At 42.3% G+C, this 26,858-nt stretch overlaps 1 protein-coding gene across 1 annotated transcript in view; it reads left to right on the plus strand.

Moving 5' to 3' along the window:
* Positions 1-26,858, plus strand: part of EIF2B3 (eukaryotic translation initiation factor 2B subunit gamma) — a 90,604-nt gene that overhangs the window by 41,027 nt on the left and 22,719 nt on the right. The window contains exons 5-7 of the mRNA XM_065739826.1: positions 4,437-4,526; positions 21,798-21,928; positions 22,513-22,706. Of these exons, the coding sequence (XP_065595898.1) occupies positions 4,437-4,526; positions 21,798-21,928; positions 22,513-22,706 (415 nt within the window). The remainder of the gene's footprint in view (positions 1-4,436; positions 4,527-21,797; positions 21,929-22,512; positions 22,707-26,858) is intronic.

Below are 26,858 nucleotides of genomic sequence, written 5' to 3' on the forward strand. Positions count from 1 at the left end.
AGGACAGTGAGCAGAGCCGTGCACCACAGCTGTTGCTGTTCAACCCAGAGATGGCAGCATTTCACTGGTGGGCAGCATGGGCTCGCCATACAGTGGGGACATTCATTTTGCTAAGTGCTTTGGGATCCTTTTGGCCAAAAGCACTGTGTAAAATTAAGGTCATAAGGTGTCTGGGATTTTTGAAGAGCCAGTGTAACAGTGGTCTTTTATTATTAGCAAGTTTACAGCCAAGAGCTGTCCTGTAAATGAGCAATGCGTTATAGGGATTTTTTTTTTTCCCTTTAAAAGTAGGAATGCTCAAGACATGAAAGGTGGTCTGGCAGCTTTTGCTGTAAGACTTCTCTTAGTGTGGATCTGTACACTGGCTTTGTATCAACTGAGAGCACCACCTCCATGCAGACAGGCAAGGTCAGCCTGGTGTGCTGGAAGTGGATGGTACACTTCTTGCAAGAATACAGCGTGCATTTTGGGAGTGGGGAGAAAGGGATATGCTTTGGCTACACTGTGTGAGCTACTCAGTTACTTAGAAAATAAATGCATAGAATCCATCATTTGCACTTAGAGTGCTTTTAATTTATTTCTTTTTCTTTGAGGGATGGCAGGGAGGTGAACTAATATTCCATAAGCCTACAGTGGATGTAATTCACACATCATCTCAGAAGCCAGGTTATTAGTAGCTGTGATTCCCTTCTTATTGTGTCACTGCTCAGATTGGTGTTGGAGTACAGATAGCCCCAGGTCCTTGAGATTATTTAAAGACCTTCATATTTTCCTCCAACAGCTGTATGAAGTTAAAGGGAAGGAGGCCATGGGATTTCTCTTTCTCAGCTAGTTTATTTGTGAGGTGCTGAGGTTAATGTGGCAATATCCCATGCTTAGTAGAGTGGCTTTTTGGCTTTAAGCATTGTGTGCGCTCCCTTCAGATTTATGATTTTGACCCCAGCCTGGCATTATCACACTGTCAGTGGGAGTGTGGGGCTGCCTGGAACCTCCAGCTCTCGGTGGTAATCTCTCTTAATTAGTTTACAGTTGAAACAATTGTCCGTCTTTTTGCCTTTAACAAGGAGAAGGTTGCTCTATCAGTGCTTGACTTCCCAAAGGGAGGAAATCCCGAGAGAGGTTATCAGGGAGAAAAAAGCTCCAGGCTCGGCTTTCAAGGCAATGCCACGTAGGAAGCATGCATCAATCCTGTTAGTACTGCTTATTATTTCACAATGGCGCGGGAGGAATTACGGGCACAGGCCTTTTTAAGGCCTCTTGCAGACCTTTATGTGCTCTCATCCTGAGTCAGGATTTTGTGGAATTAGGTGCTGATAAAAGCTAATTTTACACATTAAATTGCATTCTTTGAAATTGCTCTTTTAATTGCTGATCTTTTCCTCACTCCTCGACAGACCTCTCTGTGCTTCCTCATTGTCAGCTTTCTGCCAGGGAGCCCTCTGTGCCGCATCATTAGGGCTGAAATCTGCCGTCACTTAACATAACACACAGCGCTTACAACAGGGAGTAGCCCCCTCCCTTGCATGGGAGCACAGACCATAATAGATGCTATAGTGGCAGCGCCAATGGGAGTTTTACCATGTATTTTAATGACTCGTGCTTGATTACATTTGCTAGATTGAACTGAAGTTCGCATAGTAATTGGTACGATTCTTAGAGCCTTCACATTTGACATTCCTCACTCATTAAAGAGCTCTAACAATGGCTGTTGCAACTTTCATCTCTACGGTGACCCTCTCAGATACATATCCAGCCTTTCTCTTTTGATAAACTACCCAACCCTGCATGCATTAGCACGTACCCATCTGCACCCAGCCCCTCCCACTACCTTCTCTGTTGCTTTGATGGTGTAATTAAAAGCGCTCTGAATTATCTCCTTCCCTGTGATAAGTGTAGGTGCGCAGCTCGCAGTGCCCGCGTTGTTTGTTATTCAATTCCCTCTGTATCAGCTGTTCTTGTGGCTGGCTCATTTTTCATATGTTGTAAAGATTAGCTGATGCAGGGGGAGATCAGAAGCATGGGTAGGGAGCGTGGCTTTCCATGTTAGTAATCAGATGCTCATTTGAAATGGTGATGGAGTTTACTGTTATCCGTTAGATTATTTGACTCCTGTCCTTTTACCTGAAGTTAAAACTGGTGTAAGTGTTAATCAGTAAAATTGGCGTTATCTGTGGCGGTTTGTTATGAGACAGTGCCTCTTACCAGCCTGGGCTTTTTCCTCCAGTCTGGTTTACAGAAATCAATTTTGTTTATGCATGTGCCCAAACTTGCCTGTTTGACCTCTGGGACTGTGATTATAATATTAATTCTATGGGACTATTCTGTTGCAGATCTCTTAGGTGGTCTGTGTTTCGGAGGATTTTCATTGTGAGACCTCCTTCTTGTTCAGCGTGGCATTCCATTATTGTTCATATATTCTACATTGAAAGCCAGCTTAGAGTGGTGTTCCAGTACATCTTGTGATCTGGCTGGATTTTCCTCAAGGTGTGAGGAGGCTGCCGCAAGGATATAGCACTGTGATACTCTGTCTACTTGCACTGATTTTATGTAACTGTGTTGTGACGTTGCTTAGCTACTGTAAAACTTGGTAAGATACTTGCATGTAGTTACATATGGTCAGAGCCCTGTGGTCGTAGCTAAACAGTATCATTCCAGTTTGCAGGTGGGGAGACTGGATGTGTGGAAGCTGCTCAGACACTGGCAGCAGAACTGGCTCTTACTGAGGAATTCCTGGTTTACTCTGTTCTGCCTGGTGCCTGTAGCCTTGTTATCTTCTCCTGCCTTGTAGTTAAGGGAAGCTTGAGTAGAGAGGGGGGAAAAATAACATTCTGGCACTGAAGCTGTGTCATCTTCCTCTTAAGAATTGTTTTTTTCCTCTTTTATATATATATCTATGTGTATTAATATATTATCTAACGTATTCATTTTATAAATACAAGAGGACTTTCTTTTTCCTCAGAGAAGATAGAAAAATTATCCATCCCATAAATCCATGATGAGGAAACAATCCTCTGGATGCAGAGCAGTAGCAAGTTTGCAAATTTGCAAATGTAAGACCTCATTAAACTCAGTAGATTCCCTTTCCTTGCGTAAGGAGCTATTTGGGCTGACGTCCACGGCAACATCTGGGCCACTGATAACATCAGTACTGGAGCACTGCTAGGTGAGCTCATGTTTTGTTAATGAAGTAATCTACTGGAGTTGTATCTATCACTTCTTAGAACCATGTACTTACTCCAGAGTGCCATACGTACAGGAACTTTTCCTTGCAAGTGGGCCTTACAGAATGCATTACTAATTAATAATACCCTTAGCTTGAATTGAATCATGTGCTTGAGAAATGTCATCTGAATTTGTAAAAATTCGTTCAGTGTATTAATCAAGATATGCTCTGAAAAAATGGTTTACTGGAATGCTTTGGTATTAGTACACATTCTTTGTGTTAGTATTGGTTTACTTATACATGTTTTAGCCTAAGTTATGGGTGTTCCCTCTACTTAGCTAATTAATAAAAGTGATCTTGATCACCAGTTTCTGACTTTAGGGTGTCCTGGAATAAGAGAACAAAGTTGGCTGGAAGGTACCGGTACGATGTGTTCATTCAGGCTCCGTTATGAAATCTGGGTATCAAAGGAGAAAAAAATGGAGGTATAGGCTCTTGCAGGTGTAGATTGTAACTTCCTTCCTTAATAGCCCCAGGACTGAGTCCTGTTAACAGATATCTTGAACCAGTCCAGTGTAGTTGGACTGTTCTTAAAGTAGTGGATCTGATAGAGACTTCTGAGTTACTGAGATGTTAGTGTGCCCCTGGTCTGAAAGGTAAGACTTCCCTGTTTGCCATTCTTTGGCTAACGATGAGAGGGAGTTTTCCTGATGTTTTATTGGTCTGGAGATGCAAATGCTTAGTAATGGAGCTGTGGCAGTCATTTGTAACGCGTAGTGCTGGGAAGGTGGGCAGACCCCGTCTCCTTCTGTTTGCCTCCAGGAAGAGCTGGAAAAAATACAGTAGTGTTGTGTTTGCTAGTGGAACATGCACAGCCTTGCATATTAAGGCAGGCACTTAGCCAGAAGCTTTGAGTTATTGTACCCTGACATTACCCACTGTAACTTCTAGCACTCTGGGCCCATTACTTTGGCTTCCTGCCCAGCAATGTGCAATTTCCACTTACATAAGAAGATGTAGCAGGAGTAATGACTCCTTGGAGGAGGTGTTTTCTTTCACAGCAAATCAGCCCAGGGCCAGCAGGTGTAAGTTTGCAGACAGAGTCCAGTAATGGCAGCTTCAACTATTCTTCTTGTCTGCTAATCCAGCAGTAGGAAGAAAGAAGCAGATCTACCTTTGTGAACTTCTCACAATCCACAGACTTGATTGCAAAGCCAAACTCCTGCAAACAGCCATGCAGAACTCCTGATAATTTTTTTTCCTCCTCTTCTAGGCACCCCAGGATGCACATCAGAACAGGGCTGATGGATGCCCATCTCTACTGTCTGAAGAAATATGTGGTAGACTTCCTTGTAGAAAACAGGTAAGAAACCAAACACACACTGTGAGGTCACAGCAGGTGTTTGCACTGACAGGTACTTCATACCACAGCTTTTAAAGGGAGATTTGCTTCATTAAACTGGCTGACATACAATGGAAATGGAAAAGAAGCTAATTAGAAACAAACAACTTTAATGTCATGAAAAACAGTGCTAAGCATTGTGCCCAACTTTCTTGTTCAGGTTTTTCTTTTCATCTAGTAACAGCAAAAATCAAAGCTAAAATTCTCTGTTTCGTTCTTGTTTTCCTAATGTAGCTGTGTATCTTGGCTGCTCACTTTGCCAGGACTCCCCCATTGTTAGGGCTGTGAATACATTTCTGACCTTTGGTTTGCCCCACCACAGTCTGTTTTGGCCTTTGAAATCACCTTTTCTCTCCCCCCCTCACATCCACCACCGCTGCAGGTGGGCTATCTCTGTAGCATCCTATGTTTTTCGCTTGTGATGTTCCTCTGTCAAAACTCTGAGACCACCCACCGAGAGCAAGAAAAACATCCATTTATGGAAGCGGAGAAGGATCTTAGCTATAATATTTCATGAAATGGACAAAAAAAAACCCTTGTTTATCTTTAAAAAAACAAACAAGTGAACAAGTCTCCTCACAGTAAGTAGTTTGGTTTCGGAATTGATGTCTTGTTCCTAGAATTTTTGCAGCTCTCTCATGTACATTACATATATTGGATGCTCCCTGAGTTCTCAAGAGTTTTTCTCCCTTTTAAGTAAGATGAAAGATAAAGGGGTTGAGTAAGTGTTGTGTTCATAGTGCTTTTCTTAGTAGATAAACTGATGTGAGAAAACATTGTGGGTGGGTAAGTAAGGGGATTTGTGGTAGCCTTGACCATATACAAATCTGGTGATGCAGTTGTGTATGTGTTCAAAGGAGCTCTTTGAATAAGGTTCTGGGAGTGAGTTAAAATTAAGTGGAAAATCTGTGTTAACCCTCAGGGCAATTTCTTACCATGCATAAGAATAAAGCTTATCTGCTGCTGTGACTGGCACGTGGGAGCATTGTGCAAGTCATTTTAGATCCCATTTGTGTATGAGAATGTCTGAAAGGTGAGAAGGCATTTTAAATCTGGAATAAGCCTTGTATTACCTGTATTTTAAAAAGCCACTGACATCTTGGACTCTGTGGATTCTGTGGAAGTGTGAAGCAGGGTGTATGCATCTCTTTTGTCATAATGCAACATGCAGAGTTAATTTCTGGAATTTCGGCTGTGCAGTTTTGTTGGGATTAGGCGTTGCTTGAATACGTGTAAACATTTCACACGTTCAGTTTTTTCTTCAGTGCACTTCATTCTGTTTTGAATTTAGATCGTTATGTCTGAGGAACAAGGACGGTCTTTGTCCAACATGTCACAGTGCATGACACAATGAGGCCTCTAAACATAAACAGTGATCATTTCAGATTTCAAGGCTTTATGCTGTTTCCGTTCAAGCTGGTAAAATCTTTGCTTTTATGAGTGGCATGATTTTGCCTAACTTGTATTAACCAAAGCCAGCAGTGTGAAATTCTGCTCTGCATTCCTCAAGTTGCCCCCAGAAAAAGTCCTTGGGTTTTTTCAGGTTTGTCCAGGGCTATTTCTTTTCTGGAGATCATTCTGTCCTCACTGTTTCATGAAACTGTCTGTATTTTACATAAGACTTCATTGCAAATACTGTCTAGCTGCTATGATCTTGTATTCCTAAGGTCTGACTACCACATTTGCATTACTAACAGCAGGTAGCTGCCTCGTTCTCTTCATTACATATATGCTGCTTATTCTTAAGAGTTGAGAGGGAGAGAGTCAATTGCTAGTAATGTGTTTAACTGGCAGATCTGGAGAATGGGCCTTTTGCCACGATGAATAAGTTGAGCTTTCAGGCTTCTGGCATCGGTGGGCATTTGCAGCTTGTTTTTCTTTGCTAAGGAAGGGTTGGACAGTGCATACCCAAAAATCTTTCCTTGTTTGGCAGCAGTATGCCGGGACTTTTGAAAGACCCTGCAGAATATTTTTCCCTCAAAAGTACTGACATCGAAATAATTGTTTGGGTTTAGGGAATCTTTTTAATACTTTGGGTCGTACAGTAAGACTTCGCTGCTCTGCAATTTTGCCCCAGGACTGGAGAAGCTCAGATGCCTTGTTTAAGTTGTGCGTGTTTAAAACTAACAGCAGGGATTGAAGTGAACAGTGAAGCTCTTGTGTGGTGCCAGGAAGTACTGACACAGTGTACTTCCTCAATATTACAATATTTACATTGTGTTAATATTTTAACAGCAGGGCTTGATGGCAGGCAGAACACCTTTTTTCATTGTTTGTAGCTTCGTAAAGCATTTGCTTTTTTTTTTTTTTTTTGTATTTTATTTTAATTCAAATTTTACTTTGACATGCAAGAACAGAAAAAATGCTGCCCAGCAGAAAAAATCTCGGGTCCTACAACTGGTCGTAGCTCACCATTCTGCAGAGGAAAGTTATGATTACTTCCAGGTCAAAGAATTGCATGAAAACTAATGTGGTTGTGTGTGTGGGATCTGTTGCTCCAAGTGGGATAAAAGCCCAGTGTACTCCGAGTTTAGCTGCAGAGATGTGGTTAAAATGGCAACTAGCTCTCCCACCGTGAATGCAATTTGCATATAGCTGCACCTGTAAGAGCAAATTGCATTCCTCTGCTTTGGTCAGGTTAACGTGTGCGTTGTACGTAAAGTCAGAGATCGCCAGCAACTACTAGAAAGATGGGGGGAAAAAAAAGTGAACTGGCTGAGATCTTGTTTTGTCCAAGTACGTGAATCCGATGGTAGGATTTGGGATAGCTCTGTAATATGACACCCATAGGAAAAGGCTCCATTTATTGTTCAGCTCCCAGATGGAGCATTATTCCGAGGTTTTATTATCAGCACGGCCACTGTCTTTGTGTTGCTGGACAAACCCTTAATGTGTCTGTGCACTTGTTTCATCTTCTGTGTGGGATTGTTTGGAGAATAATCAGTGTGTGTTTGGCAACACTGAGATTGTACCTTGGGGGATGCTTGGAGAGGTCAAAATGCTGTTCAGGAGTTGGTAATACAGTTCGTAGTCATTTAATACATTTTTTATGAACTATTTTAAAAAGCCTGAATAATAGATTCTCTTGCCTGAAGTCTTACTGTGCTTTGGGAAACCAAACAAGTCGCTGAGTTTTAAAAAGCAGAAATCTGTAGTTCCTGTGGAATGAAAGTCAGAGGAAATGGGCTCTTTCTTAGAACCCCCTGAATTCCGTACATCCTGACAAAAATAAAAGATTTCACGGCCCTAATGGTGTTTATACCTGGAAATTAAACTGCTTTTCTTTCCTTGCTGAGGTGGAAAAAATGCAGTTTGGTAGTTATCTCCTTCTCCACCTACCTCTCAGCCACTAGTTTAACGTGCATCTTTGTGAAATGGAGTCTGCAGGCATGTGACAGTCCTACCCTGCCTTAGTCTGCCAGAGTCAAACACAAGTGGTTCCACAATGACCTGGGGAACAGTGCAAGAAGCAGTTGTCATCCCACACAGCTGGAATTGATTCCTTCCCCTCTGTATGCACCCCTGCACCACCAGGGTGGACTGATCATTCCTCATCCTCCTTGCTGTGTCGTGGAGCTCTGCTCTACACCGCAGCTTTGCACAGTTAAAAATCTGTTCTCCCTGTACTCAGGCAAGAGCTTTTCTTTCCTAAACATTTCATTTTTCAGAATAAAGCTGGCCTTGGATGCTTTCATTTGGCCGTAGGTGCTGTGCTGCGTGCCACGGGGAAGGCAGACAAGTGCTGGCTGCTGGAGCTACCCTGCCAGCACAGGGCAGCGACAGCTGAAGGTGAACACCTGCACCGCATGATGGACTGCACAATATTGCTTTTCTTAAAAGATCATTAGGCAGGCCCAGTCAGCAGGCAAGACAGCAGCAGAGGCTGTAGCTGGCTGGGGGCATGGCTCCACCCCACAGCTGGCGGGCCTCACACCCCTGGGGCCCTGGGGTGGCAGCCAGCACAGTAGCCAGTCCCCTTTTTGGCACTCTCCTGAGTGCTAGGTTGGAATCCTGCCTCGTTGCTGCATTCAGGGCAGATGGAAGAAGAGAGTCCTTATTCCTTTTTTCCTTGTGAACTCCGTCTGTAGCGGAGGGCAGATTCTGGGCTTGGGCTTTGTGAACGTTGCACAGACATGCACTGAGTCTTCTTTACTACGTGTTGGCAGTCTGCTTGCTAACAGTCCCAGCAAAGCTGGTAGCAAAGGAGATGTGATCAAAGTGAAGTTGTCTTGTTGTTTGCTTTCTGTTTTTTCAGGTTATTTCTAAAGCTGTAGCCTGATGAAATAATTTACCTGATTTGGGGGAGGGAGCGTAAAAATAAAGCAATCCTTTGTTTTGGAAATGTAAGTATTGAAGGTGAATCTGTCTTTCCATCTTGGCTAGATATTTAGAAGTATATATGCAATACACATTAATGATACACGTGTACGTAAGTGATATTGTACCCAGTCAGTTATCAGTATGTGCACATCTGTTACGTGTGTTCAGATCTCATCTTGCTCACAGCTGAAACCCGTAGCCATGTGCAGTCTGCCATTTCCACCTCTCACTGAGGGATACCAGAAAATCAGAGGCCAGATTGAGGCTGCTTAAAATAAGGAAGTATGGGGTCATACTTCTTAAGTTACCTCTGCAAGTCGTTGTTATTAAATGCTTACTTCACAAGTCAAGCTCTTGGCAGTTAGGAAGTGCCACAGCTGAGGATTCCTGTGCAGCATTGTGATTCTGTATGTGCCACGCATTACAGTACAGTTTCCAGTTACATGGCTCTGTTCTTTTTTCTTTTCCTCTGTCACATTGCATCATTTGGCACCTGAGATACTCAGTGAAGAAGATACTGTTTAATATTATGTTTAATTTCTGTAGTTGAAGGCTACCAGCCTTTCTTACTTCTCGTTGTTTAAATCACGTTCTGAGGATAGGGTAAATACTTTCCTTTCAGATTTGTGATATTCATTGCTAGAATGCTCTGTAGGCATTTCATTAACTGTCTTTCCAGCATTCCTATTAGAGAAGCCACTCTTTCTCCATCCTGAAGGGAGGAAATGCAGGCACACATCAACGGAAGTTTGAAGCCTCTATATCTATCTTAAGTATGTTGTTTTTCAGTCCTTACTATTATACAGAGTTCTTGAAATGTTGAAAGAGTCTTTTCTATTGATGATAGTTGTTGCAAGGGGATGCTGATCAAATCAAAAGCACTTAATCAGTAGCAACTTGCAGAAGTTAGATTTGTGATCTTTATTCAGCAGGTTCTGCAAACTTCTCTGACAGAAGGGAATTAAAAAAAAAAAAGTTTTTTCAGGCATCAGTCATTTGCTTTAAATATTACCAGTTCTCTTGCAGCCCTCTGCCTTGTATATTTAACACACATGTTCTAACAAATGAGGCAGGCACTCTTCTGCCTCATTACACAACCTTGATGTATCCCTAGGGCATAGTCCATCTTTACACTGGGCGAAGAAGAAATTGAGACTGGGGAGAGAAGAGAAGTAGGTGAATATGTTTTTAAGGCTTGTGTCATAATGTGTATACATGAGGTCTTAATTAGGATTGTATATGCAACATAGGTCTGGCTTTTTTTAATTTGTGTGCCCAAACTGTTAACCTGATGTTCGTTTAAAACTGTGTTTAAATGTGTGTGTGCATATATATATATGTAAAACATATATATCAATTCTAAGACTGTGATTCATATATATATTCAATGAGGCTACTGTGAGTTCTGCTAGTAGAGAGTAGCTGTTAACAGGTGATAAATCTGTGCTGATAGGTCAGCCAGCAGAATGAGATGTGATGCTGTGAACTGATCCAGCTCAGCCTTTGTGACCTTGGCCTGGAGCGTGCTCTGTTACTCTGAGGAGCAGTGCGTAAAGTTACCTTGTAGGAAGAGACTTGAAGAACGACACAGAACTAAGAAAATTCAGTTGCAGAAGGGGTTTTTTCCAAGCGTGTGCATGCAGCGCTTTTTCAGACTTAGTTTGATGTAGTATGGGCACTTTTTATGTTTACGAATGTAACACCCTGACAAAAAGATGACTCTGTGCCAAATTGCAGGCATGAAAGCACAAGAGCTTTTCAGCAGAGTAGCTGAAATATTTTTAGCATGGACAAAACAAAGTATTTTTCCGTAATTTTGTTCTTGGAAATAGCTGAGACATTTTTGATGAAGCTATCCAACAAAAATCAGCTTGAGGCAAACACCTGGCATGGGTAATTTCAGCCAAAACAGTTAAATTTTGGCAAAGTTCATAAACAGATGATAACAGAAACTTCCAATAGGAAATGATAGGCAATTTATCTATAGGCACCCAGGCTGTACCACCTCCAAAAGCTATTTGTCTTGTCTTTTGTTGTTGTTTTTTTTTTTTAAAGCAGATGTCATTTTTCTGTTTGCTCGGATGTTACAGCTTCTCCATCATGCACAGAGGTGGCAATTGCATTTTCTAATGTAAGGAGGTTCTGAGTGCAGAAAAACCTGGTTCCAGCCCAGAGTCACTTGGGAACTGGGCAGCTCTGTTTGTGGCCAGGAGGAATGATGTATGTTGCTGGAAGGGCAGGAATGATAAACAGTGGCCCTGCGGTCACTTTGAAAGCTCTGAGTAAGCATTCACAGTGCCTGGTCCTGGCCATGCTGAGTGCAGATGTCAGGCCCCTGGGAAATGCACTGTTCCTGGGACTCCTGCCCTGTGGGGTGCAGGAGCTAAGGGAGCGAGGCAGCTCTGCACTGTGGAATGGCAGAAGAGCTGCCTGCCAGGATGTGCTGGTAGAGAAGCTCTTTTCTGAACTTAACGAATTTGCAGTAAACTTTATAGCCAAAGTCAGCGTGACTTGTTTGCAAAGTTGATCAACTGTTTTTTCTGAACTGCTGAAATAAATGAGAGCAAATTGTGTGAGGTCATTTTTCTCTGTCTTTCCGATCTGCTTCAGCTGTGATCCCAGAGCAAGCTGCTCTTCTCTGCTCCCCTCTGCCCTGTCCTGAAAACCTCTGCTGGAAGGGGAGAGGAAGGCTTGCTGTCTGTGCTCAGTGTTCTGACATCTGTGGCTGTGAGAAGAGCTGAAGTGGAGTCACAGAATGGTTTGGGTTGGAAGAGACCTTAAAGTTTATCCAGTTCCAGCCCACAAGTCATTTGCCGCCCACCAGCTCAGGCTGCTCAGAATCCCATCCAACCTGGCCTTGAACACCTCCAGGGATGGGGCACCCACAGCTCTTGGGGCAGCCTGTGCCAGAGCCTTACCACCGTCTGAGTAAAGAATTTCCTCCTGCCACCTAACCTGAATCTCCCCTCTTTCAGCTTAAAACAGTTCCCCCTTGTCCTATCACTATCAGACCGTGTAAAAGGTCGGCCTCTATCTGGTTTATAAACTCCCTTTAAATACTGAAAGGCTACACTGAGTTCTCTCTGTGAGTTCTCCAAACTGAACAAGCTCATCTCCCTCAACTTTTCTTCATAGGAGGGGTGCTCTAGCCCTCTGAGCACCTTTGTGGCCTCCTCTGGCCCCCAGCCAACAGCTCCGCATCCCTCCTGTGCTGGGGGCCCCAGGCCTGGACGCAGTGATCCAGTGGAGTCTCACAAGGGCAGAGCGGAGGGGGAGAGTCCCCGTTTCCCTGCTGCCACCCCTCTCAGTACCCAGGGTACGGCTGGCCTTCCGGGGTGCAGGAGCACACTGCTGGCTCATGTCCATCTTCTTGTCCACCAGGACCCCTAAGTTCTTCTCCACAGGGCTGCTCTCAGGGAGTTCTTCCAGTCCATACTCATGTCTGGGATTGCCCAGAGTGAGGAGCGCCTCCTTGCTGAACTTGTTTGGTTCACGTAGGCCCACTTCTCAGGCCTTTGTCTGGGTCCTTTTGGATGGCATCCCTTTTCCCTAATAAATGATAAGGATGATACAAGGAAAGCAGAGGATCTCTAAATGCTGGAAGTGTGAGTGACATGTGCTGAAGCTCCTGCTTGGATGGCTGCATGCTGTGCTGTACACAGAAGGCCCCTGCAGGTTTATGTTAAGGTGCTGCCCAGACTAAACCAGTACATTTTTTCTTTTCCCTCTCGAAATGCCTTTTTATCATTCAGGCTGTCACCTGTGTTTCCTGGCAAGGGCTGCTGGCTGGGGGAGGTCTGGCAGAGCTGAACACCCAGCTTGGTGGTCTTTGTGTGGCTGCCTGAAAGATGGCTTAAAACAGAACCTGCTCTGTGAATACCTGCGAGTTAACATGTGTCAGCCGTGTGGCTGGAAGGGTTCTCCTTTGCTGAAAAGGGAGATTTTATAATGAATACTTTCCTTGTGATTAAAATGGGTAAATAAACAAATAGATCCTACAGGAAGTATACTGTGTAAGGACGGGGCAAATAGATTGTAGCTCTCCAAACAAGGAAAAGAAGATGGGGGAAAAAAAAAAAACATAAAGGAAAAAAAAGCACAAGCTCCTCCTTAGTGCATTTAATCTATTAGAATGTGAAATAGCAATTTATCTTTTCCATTTCCTTTCCTTGTCAAACACATCCAGCTGTTGGAGCTTTCTCTGTTCCTCACTAGAAATTAGAAATGCCAGGACTTGAATTTGTTGATGTTGTCGTCGTCTTCAGAATATCATTGCTTTTATCACCTTCTCTTGATACCACTTGTGCTCACTCCTGTAACCTCAGGGGGAGAAAAAACCTAATGATCCACAGTAGATTTAAACAAATTATGATTTTTAGCAAGTCATTTCTGTAATAAATATAATTTTTCTTCCTGTTAGTGAACTACCTGGGAGCAGACATATCTTTGGATGTGCTGAACTGAAGCTGATTATCTTAATGAATAACTGCGAGTCTGTCTTTGAGACCACAATATGCCCTATTGGCCATGTGCCGGAGCCTACTGAGTTACAGTTAGCACAGTATTCTTGTCGTGCAGGCAGCTCCCAAGGCAAGTTTTTGTAAAGTAAATGTTAAAATCTTTTAACTTGTACTCTAAGCATCACTTACAGCATCAGACAGTGACCCTTTGGGTTCCCTGTGAAAAGTAAATATATGAAAGATGTGCAAAAGGATATTCAAATGGCAGTGCGGGTATTACAGAAAAATGCAGATTCTGAGGGACTTCTTGCAGTCCTCTAATCTATCCTTCTGTTCAAAAGAGAGCTGACTTCTCTGTTGTTCAGGGCTATTTGCAGTTGTTTAGAAAATCTGAAGGATGGAGACTGGGCCTTGTCCCAGGACTGTACCACTCACTGGAAAATTTGTTTTCTCTACATCCCAACTGGAATTTCCAGTGTTGCAGCTTGCGTCCGTTGCCTCTTGCCATTTTATTGTGCAGCTCTGAGAAATGTCTGGTAGCCTTCTGTATTAATTGACTTCTAGTAGTGTAAAACTCTCATCACATTCCCCTGCAGCCTTCTCTTCTCCAGGATGCACAAACCCCACTCCCCCAGCTTCTGCTTATGCATCATGTGCTCCTGGCCCTCTTGGTGGCCTCAGCTGGGCTTGCTCTTGTCCGATAATAAACATTAAAAATTAACTATTTTTTTCCACTGTTCCATGCTGTTGCAGTTTCCTTGGGTATAGCCTTAAGTCAGACTGACTTTTGTCTTTAAATGAGAACAGGGATTTGAATCTGTGGTGAATGATAATTCCTTTATCTACTTCTATGTTGGTTTTGTTTGTTTGTTTATTTGTAAGTCATCACCACTTGGACAGCGTTATCCTAAGCATTCTTTCATCAGTGCAGTACATTCTCTTCCACAGAGCAGTACTTGCATGTAAGCTAATGCTTGGGGTGAACAGATTATCTTGTTTTGTTAGATGTTTTCCTGTGAGGATACAGTCTTTCCGTGTGATGTCATGGCATATTTCACTTGTGGTGGAAGGCATAATTCTCTTATATTTTCTATTCCTGTGACCTGAATTCCCCCCCAAGATTTTGCAGCTTTCAAGAATTTTCAAGGTAATGTTTTCTCTTAAATATATATGTATATAACATTTTGAACAGTCCCAGGCCTCTCTTTGAGAAGTGCTGAGGGCTCTCTGTTTAATTTATCAGTTTTCTAGAGGTCAAGGACCTAAATTTAGGGAAGGCATGGTAATTACTTAAGTCAAAGATGGATTATAGGACGTACAGCACTTTGCTCCAAACTTCCAGGTAAATGCCACCATTGGGTAAAAGTAAGCTCAAAAGGAGGAAAACTTGGAATTCATTGGCCAGAAAAACTTCTAACTGAAGTTCTTCAGGAAAGGACAAAGTGAGAGTTGACACAGATGCAAAAAGCATTTATGTCTCTTCATGGGACACGTTGCACGTGCCCTCATAAAGAAAACAGAAGAATTGTCCTACAGGGAGGGTGGAGCAAGGATTAGTCATCAATAATGAGGTTGGGAATTGAGGTAGAATGGGAAGACACTGGGAAATGGGAATTATACAGGTGATGGCAGGACTGAAAGAATGAAGCATCAGAGCTTCCAGGTGTTCTCCTAGACTGCTGGAAGGCTGAACGTGTTAAGATTGGTCAAGAGTGTGTCCATTTGAGTACAGAACAGCAGGCATAGCATTTGCACGGAGGAAAAAGGGCGAAGTGATGTGGAAATCTTCAGTGCCTATGAAGTGCTTAAATCTATCTAAACGTGTACCCCCCAAGTTTACATCGTTTCACTTTTACAGTTACATGTCAACCTGACTGATACATCGTATGCACGTGTTTGTTTAGGCATGTTATCAGAGTGCTTCTGTTTGGTGCACTTTTCAGGAAGAGAGCCTGATTTCAAAGGCATTTAGAAAAGACTTGGTAACTTAAACTCACAGATGGCCACAAAAGCGGAGGTGGGAGAGAATGGGGAAAGATGAGTTCTGGCAAGGAAGCACGTTTGGTGCAGGTGCTCTTGTTTGAGAAGAATGGGATGCTGTCTGGGAATGAATGAGAGCCATTCCTCAGCAGCTCATGCAACCTTCCAGACACCCTGGGTGGCCTCCGACGGCCGCAGGCTTTGGTCAGAGTTCTAAAAATGTCTAAGCTTGTTGGCATTCCCATGCAAAAGATGCATTAGTCTGGAGCTGTGCAGTGTTCCAGGCTGTTTTGGGGGTGGGCAGAGTTAAGGTTACGTGGATGACCCAAACTAAGTGCATGTACACTTTCAAAGTATTTAACTATGTAGTTGAGGAGTTTTACCTCCTGTGGTTGGTGTTTGAGAAAGCTGCCTTGTTTCCCAAAGGGTTTTTTGGCAGAAGCAGATGTAGATCCCTTCTCTTTCAAGTGCATTCAGACTCAGTGGAACTTGAGAACAGCTTTTACATGTGTGGTTTGCATCCATACCATCCCTTCTTTACTTTGATCTCGATCCTCCCTGCATTGTGGTGTCTCTGACTGGCATTGGTGTGCTGCCATCTGCTTTCCCTCCATCATCCAGAATGCAAGGATTCCGGTGGTGATTCCGTTGCTTTAGGAAGTCATTCGTAATCTCTGTGGTTATACGGGCTCACTCTGCAATGGCTGCTGACAGTGCAAGAGTAGGTCAGATTTGAATGTTTGGTTCAGAAAATAGTATGGAAAGAGAAATGAAGCACAAGTGCAGTCATTGCCTTGAGGTAGAACACTTCTCAACATTTCCTCGTGATCACTGTAGCTCCAAAAATGATAAAAGACACTGAGAAGTGTTTTAATTAATATGAATTTTGGGAAGGGTGTGAAAGAGATTTACTCTTTTTCTAGTAGAAATGTTGAGGGTAGAACAGGGGAACTAGAACACAGCAAGAAATAACATCTGTTTGACACTACAAGTGGTGCTGGAGGTTTTTGAATTAAGCACGAGGAACCGCTTGGTGGTTTATTGGCTTGCCTGGTTACTTTGGAGATTTCCTTTGTTATAATTAGCCTGGGGTACACCAAAAAAAGGCAGAAAGATTATTGGAAGATACAGGAGGAGAATTTTCCTTCTGCAAGGATGTGGCACACCCAATGCATTTATCATTTGATACTTTTTCCTTTTGTATACAGTCCTTGTCGGCTTTCTCCGCATTCTTAGCATGTCTCAGAAATTCCAGCATTTTTAGTAGTGAATCAGTGAGAAGAAGGGGAAAAGGCCTGTAATTGCTTTTTCCATTGTGCTTGTTAAAACCACACTGTGGGAAATGGACCCAAACACTGTCTTTTAAGTGGTGTTGAGGCTGAGGCAGGTGCTATTAACTCAGGACTGCATTAACTCTTTTCAAATCTCTTTCCTGTTTCCTCAAGGAAACATGCCTGGTGTATATACGTGGCAAGGGATGTTTGCCTGCCTCTTGCATTGACATTTTAATTTGGTCCATGATACAAATATCATTTCCCTAATCCCCCTTGCCCTGACCCTGTTTTGTCTTTTCTTCAAAGTGAGTTGACTTTTTTTTTTTTCATAAGGAGGGGGGAGGAGATGGGAATGGTGGCTGGCTGCTCTAGTTTGGAGCATTAAATGCTCGGGAAAAAATCTCAGAGTAACTGTTGTTTCTTTCTTTGTATTCACATGGAAATTTTTAATCTCCATCAAAGGATCAGGAGAAAATAATGTCGAGATTCAACAAGAGAGCTCCCAGCTTACATGGAATTTTTAAATGTTATTTGGCTTTATCCTTTAGGCGATGAGAACCATGAACTATGTACCTACGGCTTCAGAATTAACTTTTCTCTTTCTTCCAACACACCCTCTTTTTTTTTTCTTTCCCTTTCTCTCTCCCTTTTTCTTACATCTTTATTGTCCTGAGTAAGCATGCAACTTTTTTGGCTGAAACTATAAGTGCCTTAGGATTTGTTTAGTTGTATTTATGTATACATTTCTAATGTCAGTTATGAGCACCAGACTGAAATACAGCCTCATGTTCTCCTTTTGATGTGATCTGAAGAATCTCTGTGGAAAGCCACGGAGCTAAGATCAGAACCCAACACGCTGTATGCTTGCAGAATCATGCATAGGCTAACACTGGACCATTAAAACATAAAAAAGACAAAACTAGGTATCAAAAGAGCTAGTGTTCTGCTTGCTTGTAGTTGTGGATCACAAACACTAGTTGCACCTGTAGCGATAGCAGTTGTGCTAATAATGACAGCAAGTAAGACCTCCCTGGAACCAGCCTAGGGAGGGGAACAGCAGATTTCACAGGTGGGTGCTGACAGCAATGGTAGTTTTCACGCTTCATCACAGATAAATAAGGAAGGGAGGATATTAAAATGCTAATACTCATTAATACTCTTTTATGGTATTTAACATGAAACATGGAAAATGAAAATGAATGACAGCTGGTAAATGGAACTGACAGTCGTGTTGAGGGCTGTAAGGAATTGCTGCAGGAAATAAAAGCTGTGTGTTCCCCATTTCTGCAGCGGGTCATGCCAAACAGCATCTCCTAGTACCAAGACTTCTGCAAGGTAACTTGCATTTAGACTCAAGCAGACTAATGTACATAAGGAGAATTTTTCTTTACCAGCATTGGTCAGAGGGCTGTTATTCTCTGCATCACCTGAAGGACAGTCTTCAGCAGTACTTACATCTAGAGCAGAAGTAACAGCCCATAGAAACCTAATTGTGAACTCTGCCTTTCTGTCACACAGCATCACCAGGAGTACCGGAAAGATAGAGTGCACAGGGACTAGATGCAAAGGGGCTCTGAAAGCGTGGTAATTCTTTCTCCTGTGGTGATAGTAAAGTTACAGTAGTTTGTCCAAGTACAATGACATCTTACATTTTAAATAAGTTTAACCTAGGTTTGTAGTTCTTCATTCTGAGGCGAATTACTTACAGTGCAAGGCAGGTGAGTGTAAATGGATGATGTGTATTGATTTCTGACAGCATTCCCTTGTTTTTAAAAAAACATTGTCTTGGATTTCCAACTGTATCATGTGTATGAGTTTATCTGCTGTATTGTCTTCGTTTCCCCTGTGTGTTCACTGTCTCTTGATGCTAATTTCCTATTCAGTTGTGACCTATTACTTGAACAGAGGATTCCGTCCTATATTTATCCCTTCTATATGCTTGGAATGTTATCAGAATTGACCCCTTCCTAACTGCTGCCCTTCTCCTATTGTTCTCAACGTATTGAAGCCCTGCAGGTGCTGCAGGGTTAGTACCATTCCTTTACAAGGAACAGCCTATTGGCACTGTCAGTCTTGGGCAATTCAAAATTGAAAACCTGCTACTTTCTGCTAGGTGAAAACAGGCAGATGTCACTTCAAAAATAAAATGTTAGGGAATGAAAGACCACAAAAAAAGGCTTGTCACTTCAGCTGAGTTTATGAAAGCGTGTTTATTTTGGCAGATGTTTCTCAAAAGCAGGTTCATTTTTATCGTCTCTGCCGTCTGGATTTGCCTCTGAGGTGTCAGACCATGATTACTCGTATTTGGCTTATTCTTGGGTTTCTGCCAGAATTTTGTATGCCCTTCTCTGCTTCTACCCACCCCTTCACTTTCTTTCTCCTGGATATAGTCAGATTTTTCTTTACGTTGATCTCAGCAGGTATATCATTCCTAGTTCATGGTGCGACAGAAAAATACCAAGCTTAGAAACCACTATGATGCCAAGCTTTGCAATTTGAAGGGAGTAAAAAAGATTGCTTTCTTTGGAATGTGCAATCTTGCACTTAGTTCTCAATATATACATGTGTAATTCAGAATTTTATTATGAGATTTTAACACGCAGGATCAGAAACCTCTTTGGTTTGTTTTCTCCTTAACCTAGATTACAGGCGAGCCGGTCCTTCCAAATTCTCCATAATTTTTCTTTTGACGAAGGTTCTTCAGTGCTATCCCTCCTTTGATTTGAATTCCTTTTCTAGCCCCAGCCAGATGTTTGCTTTGCCCAGTTGTTGACAGATAATATTCTCACGCTATCACTTCATATTTCCATGATTGCAAGATCTGTCACAAAAAAATCCTGGATTTTTGTCACTAAGATCCTTTCTGCAAATGTTTTAATTCTTTCCAAAGGCAAATTCCTTTAACATTGCAAATATGTTCTGCTTAAAACAGCAAGCAAAGGCAAACGTTCCCGTTTTTCTTCTTCCAGTAAGAAGGGTATGTTCCTGAGCCACATCTTATGGATGACCCAAAGGTTTTCTCTACCTTTGCTTCAGGAATGTGGCTAACACTTCAGAGAATTGCAGGAACACTTTGGGTATTTAGCCAGGAAAGAGTAAAACATCAAAAAACAGTCAAAACTTTGTCTTTCCCCCTTTCCACTGCTTTCATTTCCTACTGTGTTGTGTTGTCCTCTGCATCAGACTATTTGAGACTGCCAAATACTTGGATATTTTAAAGGTAATATATCTTATAAATGCCATGGCCAGCCTCTGAGGGAAACACGGGCTTGTCGGTTTTGGATGGAGTATAAAACCTGAGCAGGAAATCATTGCTGAATGGCACAGCTGCAGACAAACATTTCAGGCTAGTAAACTGCCCATCTGTGCAGCCACACGTGTGTTGGGATGCGAGGCCAGCACAGCCGTGGTGTGCGGCTGCTAGTGGTTAGTGCTGCGACACGTTGTGAGTAACAAATGCAGTGTTCTGCTTCGTTACTTCCTGAAGTGCAGCTATCTGAAGATGACTGTAAGGTTTGAAAGGAGGAAGGGAGGTTGTAGACTAGAGCACAGTTTCACATCCAGGTTGGTTCAGATGATCTTGCTGGAGGAAGTGACACAGCCTACAGTGAAGGACTGAAGGAAATGTTTGTAGAGAAGAAGGAAAACATTGTGTTTCTTCTTAGGCCTGAATCGGTGATCATATCTGGATTTTTCCCTCACAGTCAGAGACAGCAAATATTGTCTTGGTCTTTAGCTCTGTTTCACTATAATTCACCTGAGCAGGGACACGAGGGGAAGGAGCTGTGTTCTTCAAAGTGTGAACTGTTTAAAATTCTGCTTTTCTGGAATTTTTGCCAACTAAAATCTCTTCAGGAAGCTCATTCTAACATTTTCCTCTTTAAATTAACCTGTTATTTGTGCTTGTTTTCTGCTATTTCCATTGTAAATAGCTCCTCTTTTTTTGCAAGTTATCTTTTGATGAGTTATGTAGCCAGTAAGCTCTCTGTTTAGTTCTCCCAGTCCCTCCTCTGAAGTTTAGCACTTCCTGTTACACGTGCCAAGTTTGAGTTTATTTTCCGCATGATTTTCCCAAGCACTACTTTTAATAATCCACAATTCAGTAACAATTGCAGTTTGTTGAAATAATGGGACAACAATAGTAAAACTCTTTTAAGACTGCAGCTCATCCACTGCAACTGTAAAAACTATTTTTTTTCCAAATACTTTCTTGAAAAATAAAATTACCTTCTGATAGTCAAAATTAAATTACAAGAGTTATAATCCCATTGTACAGTAGACTTTCTACACTGATATTTGTCTATTGAGGGAGGTTTTTCTTGATTTATTGTGATGCATAAATCAATGCAAGAGGGAAGGTAATTTAGTGCTCCAGCTCCTTGTTTAAAGCATGGATGGCTTGGGTTGAAGTTCATCCTTTATCACAAACCTCTCATGACTTTTCTGACCTCAGTATTGGGGTGTCAGAATGAATATAGTAAAAATTGAAGTCTGTACACAAGGAAAATGAGTGAGATAAGGTATTTGGGAACTTTTCTATTGATTACGATGTATTTTGGACCATGGCACCTTAGGAGTGTGAAACTCTTGGAACTTACACTTATTAAAATGTGTTGATTTTGTTTGGTTAAAGACCGAGTCTTTAAACTGCTTTTCGTGTGAGCAGGAGGACATCATGAATGTCTATACCATAAATATCTTCATTCAAGAATCAGATATTTCAGATATCTTTGAACATTTTCACATTTTGTTCATAAACAAATTGAGCTTCTGTGGGCTTTTCCCTATAGGCACTTTATTCTCTCTTTTCCTGTAAACAGATGCCATTTTTAAGCCACATAAAATGGATTGCAGTTGTGGCCATTACAATATTGGCACTGTTCTACATTCCAGCTGCACGCAAGCATGAATTGCAGAGTGATGCCTTATTAAATTATAGGCATCTCCGTTAAGATATAGGGGAATTAGTTCTGAAGAGGAATCTTTTTTTCTTATTTACAGTCTTCCTTTACAATGTAATGCATTAGAGAAGGCTGCAACTAATGAATGTTGCCTTGGTGCCACATGTCCTGAACTGCCAGGCGTTTTTATCTGTCCTCATGAAAAATGTGCAAAATATCTGTTATTGTTATGCAAAGAAAATGAGGGCATGTGAGCTGCAGTGTTCATAGACTTCATAAGTGCTTCTCCTTCCCCAGGACAATCACATCTCTCCGGAGTGAGCTGATCCCACATCTGGTTAGGAAACAGTTCTCTTCTCCTACATCGGTGCAGCAGGGACTAGACAACAAAGAAGAGGGCAGAAAGAAAAAAGAACAAGCATCTCTAGGTCAGTATGAATACCAAAAATTTGATGAATATTTTAAATCCCATATGCTGCAAATGGATTATTGTATAGAAATATTATTTTTTCTTTCTTATACTTTCTGGTAGCCATGGTTCTATTAATTTTCCTTTTCAAATGGTATTGTGCTTTTAAAGAATATTTTTAGTGTAAAGAAGAACAAATCAGCTAGGTGCTCTGTATTTATCCTTCCAGAATGCAGTGTATGTAAATGCACTTTTGAAAATGCGATTTTAGGAGGAAGTTCCATTGTGTAGAGCAGCAGACAAAACCATAACCAGGAACTTGATGAGATCTCAGATCTTGAAATCTATTTTTAGCATTTCCACTGTCTCCTTGTGTGACCTTGGGCAAAAGATTGCATCTGTCCCAAACCCTTGATTCCCACCTGCAGAATAAAAATAACACTTACTACACGTGATAAAATCTGCTAATGATTGCTCAGTATCTAACTGTTCAGGTGATGTGAGGCAATGATCTCCCTTCACCAACAGTATTTTAATAGTGCTCCTCTTCAGAAAGCATTTCATTAAATCCTGTCTAACTTCGTGCATGTGTGTGTTCTCCAGACATTTATAGTTTCATAAAGGAAGATAATAGCTTGCTGAAACCTGCTCCAGATAACTCTTGTTGGAATGATCACAGAGGAGATATGAATGAAACTCTCCATGAAGGAAAAGTGCGCTGCTACGTCCATATAATGAAAGAGGGACTGTGCTACCGAGTGAATACGCTTGCGCTGTATATTGAAGCTAATCGACAGGTGAGAACAGTGAACTGTTATGGGAGTACAGCAGATTATGGGACATTTTAGTCTCCAGGAGTGGCTCCCTGTGATACTGCTGAGCAGTGTGTGGGAACTGAATCAGTGCCATGTTATCTAGGCACATCACCCTCCTGGTTGCTGCACAGGGATGTGAGATGAGGAAGCAGTTCTGTCACTAATTTCCTCCACAGCTTTGATTTAGCCAAGAAAACTCCAACCACAGATATTCTGCTGGTTTTGGGGAGCCACAAAACTTGCAGCCAAAGAGCCAAGAGGTGTCGAAAATAGGGTTAGAAAGTAGCTTCAGTAGCTCATGTAGTCAGTGTCCTCCATGTCCTGAAGGCAGGATCAGTTCTGACTGGACTCTTCCTAGCAGACGTTTATCTAAGCGATAATGACAAAGATTGCTAGTGTTTTGCAGGAAGTCTGAAAACTACCCGTGCATTCAGATTGCCTAATGCTTCCCATTATGAAAGAGTTATTTTGTGAACAGTTTTCACTACAGTTGCACTCCAGGTAAATGTAGAGGTGAAATGTTGATCTGTTGCGTCTTTCAGTTACTGTTGCATTACTGAGAATTCACAATATAGAAGATCAAGGAGAGAAATACAAAAAGCCTAGCTAATGAGCTGATGACTGATGGCTTTTATTCCTAGTAGGAGGATTTTTTTTTTTAACTACGCTGCTGATGCAACTTAAAAGTTCTCATTTCACTCTCCAGGTGATGAGCTTTGTGCTATGAGATGTGGACAGTTTCATCTAGTTTTGAAAAATTGACAGGGAGCGGAATAGGGTAAGGCTCAGGATTTCTGGAAGCAGTGCTGGTGGAGTGGTACAGTTGCAGTGGGAGTCCTGAATTCCTTGCCTTTGCTCTCAAATTGAGTTGGTTTCTTTCTTACTAAAATTAATGAATGAATTTATGCCAATTAAAATTTCAGTGTGGCAGAATGAATTTGCACACTCTTTCTCCTTGGTTCCTGTAGGTGGGCACGGAAATGTCTGTTTGTTTATTGTTTGCTCTTAAGGATGGGAGGATGCGAGGGGGGGTGGCAACACTGCTGTCAGAAAGGGAAAAATTTCCTCAGGAACATTAGGAAGAAGTGTGCCCAAAGGGTTAAGGGAGAATATCGCTTGCTAGGGGAAGTGTGAGTGTACATTTGGCAGCAGCCACTTCAGTAAAAAGTTATTGAGTTGAGCCAGTCAGACTCCATGTGGGTTTTTTTTTGTTGTTCTTTTTTTTTTTTTTTTTCTTAACCTAAATATTCTACATTTTGGTCAGTTCAGGAAATGTGTTTGCTCCTGGGTGGTACATAGAATTAGTGTTTTGAAATCACACTGGGGCCTTCAACATTGGATAAGATTTTCTTTGAATTTATAACTTATCCAGAATGGTAAAATTTCTAAGGAAACTATGTGGAAGTAAAGCATAAAACAGAGCTTAATGAGAGGTTGTGAGAAAGGAGTTATTTTTTTTTTTTTGGTACCACTGTATTTTTTTTCTCTTGTTAATTCTGATAAAATTGAAAGATTTCTTTTCATCTTTTTTTTTTTTTTCCTTTTCTTGTTTTTGTTGGTCTGTAATGAAGACTTTTGGTGTCTTATTGGCTCTTGGTCCTCACAGACTAGATTCTGATTCACTGGCTGCCAAGCCTGGACCTGTAACTCTACTGTCCAAGAGGACAGGCTCTCAGAGCAGTAGCAGTCCAGTCCAGTAGCCGTGGGAAGGAATGGCATCCTAACCCATTGCCCTTCTGGTGAGGAAACACTTTACTCACATCATTTCACTTCCAGCTGGGTTTCTGGATGCCTGCAGCCTGTGTGTGGGCAGGTGGGTTCAGGAGGGAGTTATCTTCAATAGCAGGAAATAGTTTCTTTGTAAGATGAATTAAATCCAAACACATCTTAAACCTCCCCTTGACCCAGGCACTCCCTCTGACTCCTGCCCCCTATCTAACCTTCCTTTTCAGAGTTAAATGCTTGAGCTGGTAGCTTTCTTGGGTCACCCCTCAGGCTGCACTACCACTGACTGATTCTAATAAGAGTTTTGCTCTGGCCAGTAAAATCCTTTATTTATTTCACCACTCCACCTTTCTACTGGGAAGGGCAGGAGACTTTCCTTGTTCCTCTCCCTTCCCACAGAGTAACAGTAGACAGTAGGAATCTTTCCAGTCTGTGCTGTAGGTATGACTTGGTATGAACTCCTCTCTCAGCTCTGTCTGCTGCGGCAGCCCTGCTGTGTGTCAGGTGAGATCAGTGTCCCTTCACCAAGCCAGTGTGTAATCCAACTGGGTTGGCCTAGAGTGTAGTGTTTTGGTAAGCTGGTGGTTTCCTGTAGCATCTTCATCTTGGACCAAAGGATTTAACCTGCTTCGCTTAAAAAGAGAGAAAGAAACAAAAACACATCTAGTGGGAAGAACCATCTCCAAGATGTGATGAGTTACAGGGGTAGAATATTCAGGTTGGATGTTAAAAACAATTTCTTCTCAGAAAGTGTGGTGGTGCATTGGAACAGGTTGCCCAGGGAAGTGTTGGAGTTACAATCCCTGGAGATGTGGCACCGAGGGAGATGGTCAGTGGGCATGGTGGGGTAGAGTGGAGTTGGATTTGGATGATCTTAATGGTCTTTTCCAACTTGATTGATTCTATGATAATGTCTACTGGAGATAGTAGGCAACTTGAAAAGGTAGCTCAGAGGTGTGAGCTCATCTGAGCTCATCACACTCAGCCAGATGAAGTACCAACTGTGAAAATTCTTATCATATGAAAACAGCACTATTTACCCATCCTTGCATGCTGGAAGGGAAATGGGTTGGTCATGTTATGAATATCTGAGCAATTTCCTGCAACTATCATCTCATTTGAGATCTTAAGATATGTTTTTCTGATCTGATCCCAGCTGCTTCAGATGTATGGGATCTGCTTCTGGGGGTTCACTCCGTAGCTATCAGCTCTTGTTATCTTAGCTTTCCAAGGAAGTCACTTTATACAGTTATACTATATGGCAGTTCCTTCAGAGCAAGCATGGAAATCACTGCTAACTCTCAGCCAAATTGTACAGCAGTAGGGATCTCCGAAATAGAGCTTTCCAAAAAGTTTTGTCAAAATAGGCGCCTAGGTGAGAAAAGAGACCTAATGAGTGAGACCTTTCCTCTCCCTTTGGGCAGTCCCAGTTCTACCACCACCATGCTGCCCTCCTGTATGGACAGCACTCTCATCCTGGCTGGCCAAACAGCACGTGCTGCAGAGGTCTACAGCAGCCCCAGCATGCCCTGCTTCTCACTCAGGCACATGATCTGCCACAACACAGACCTTTTGACACTCACAAGTCAACTTGTCACCTTCCGTATCTTCTGTGTTTCTTTGCCTGCTGTCTCTGTCATACTGAGCAGCATCGTACGGGGCATCACTGCTCTGACTGCGCAGCACTGTCAGTGCTGTGCTGTGAGCCTTCTGCCTCGCCTTGTATCGACATCCATGCTGTCATCACCTCCTCTGCAGTGTTTGACCTTGGCCCCAGCCCGACGCCAGGAGATGCAGAATGCCTCAGGCTATTCCTTCACCCAGAAAAGGGGGAGTGATAAGGTGATATCCCATCCTCTGACAGCGGTAGGTCCCCCTTCTTTTCAGGAGCTGGCTCAGAATTTCTCTCTGTGGAGACTTGTTCTTAGCTACTTTATGGGCCACGAGTCTCCATATTACCATCGCTGCATGTCTGCCTATCTAACACCTGTCTTCTCTCTGTCAAGAGCCTTTTCTTCTGCAGCTTTCTACCATCTGGAGTAGCTACTCGATCAACTGCAGTTTCTTCTGAAGCATCTGAAAGACTTTTTTGCTGCCCATATCTCAGCACACTGTCTTAGTGAGTGGGCTGAATGTAGTTGTCTTTTTATGCCAGTTTATATTTGATACTACTTTCTTTTCTCTCTTTCATTACTGAATATGATACAGAACATTTTGAATTGCATTTAAAATGGCAGATGATGGACAAACCTGTAAGTATATGGGATGTCACTGTGTCCTGCTGGAACCAATCTGCTTTCTGATGTATGATCCATTGCTTCTTCACTGGTGAGAAGCTGAGTTGAGAGGGAGACATGTAGCACACATGGAAGTATACCTTGCTCCTTTACAAAATGGGAAGATGATAAA

This window comes from Cyrtonyx montezumae, unplaced genomic scaffold, assembly GCF_038088225.1.
Source record: "Cyrtonyx montezumae isolate F1298 unplaced genomic scaffold, pur_monq_1.0 scaffold_1, whole genome shotgun sequence".
Taxonomy (NCBI): domain Eukaryota; kingdom Metazoa; phylum Chordata; class Aves; order Galliformes; family Odontophoridae; genus Cyrtonyx; species Cyrtonyx montezumae.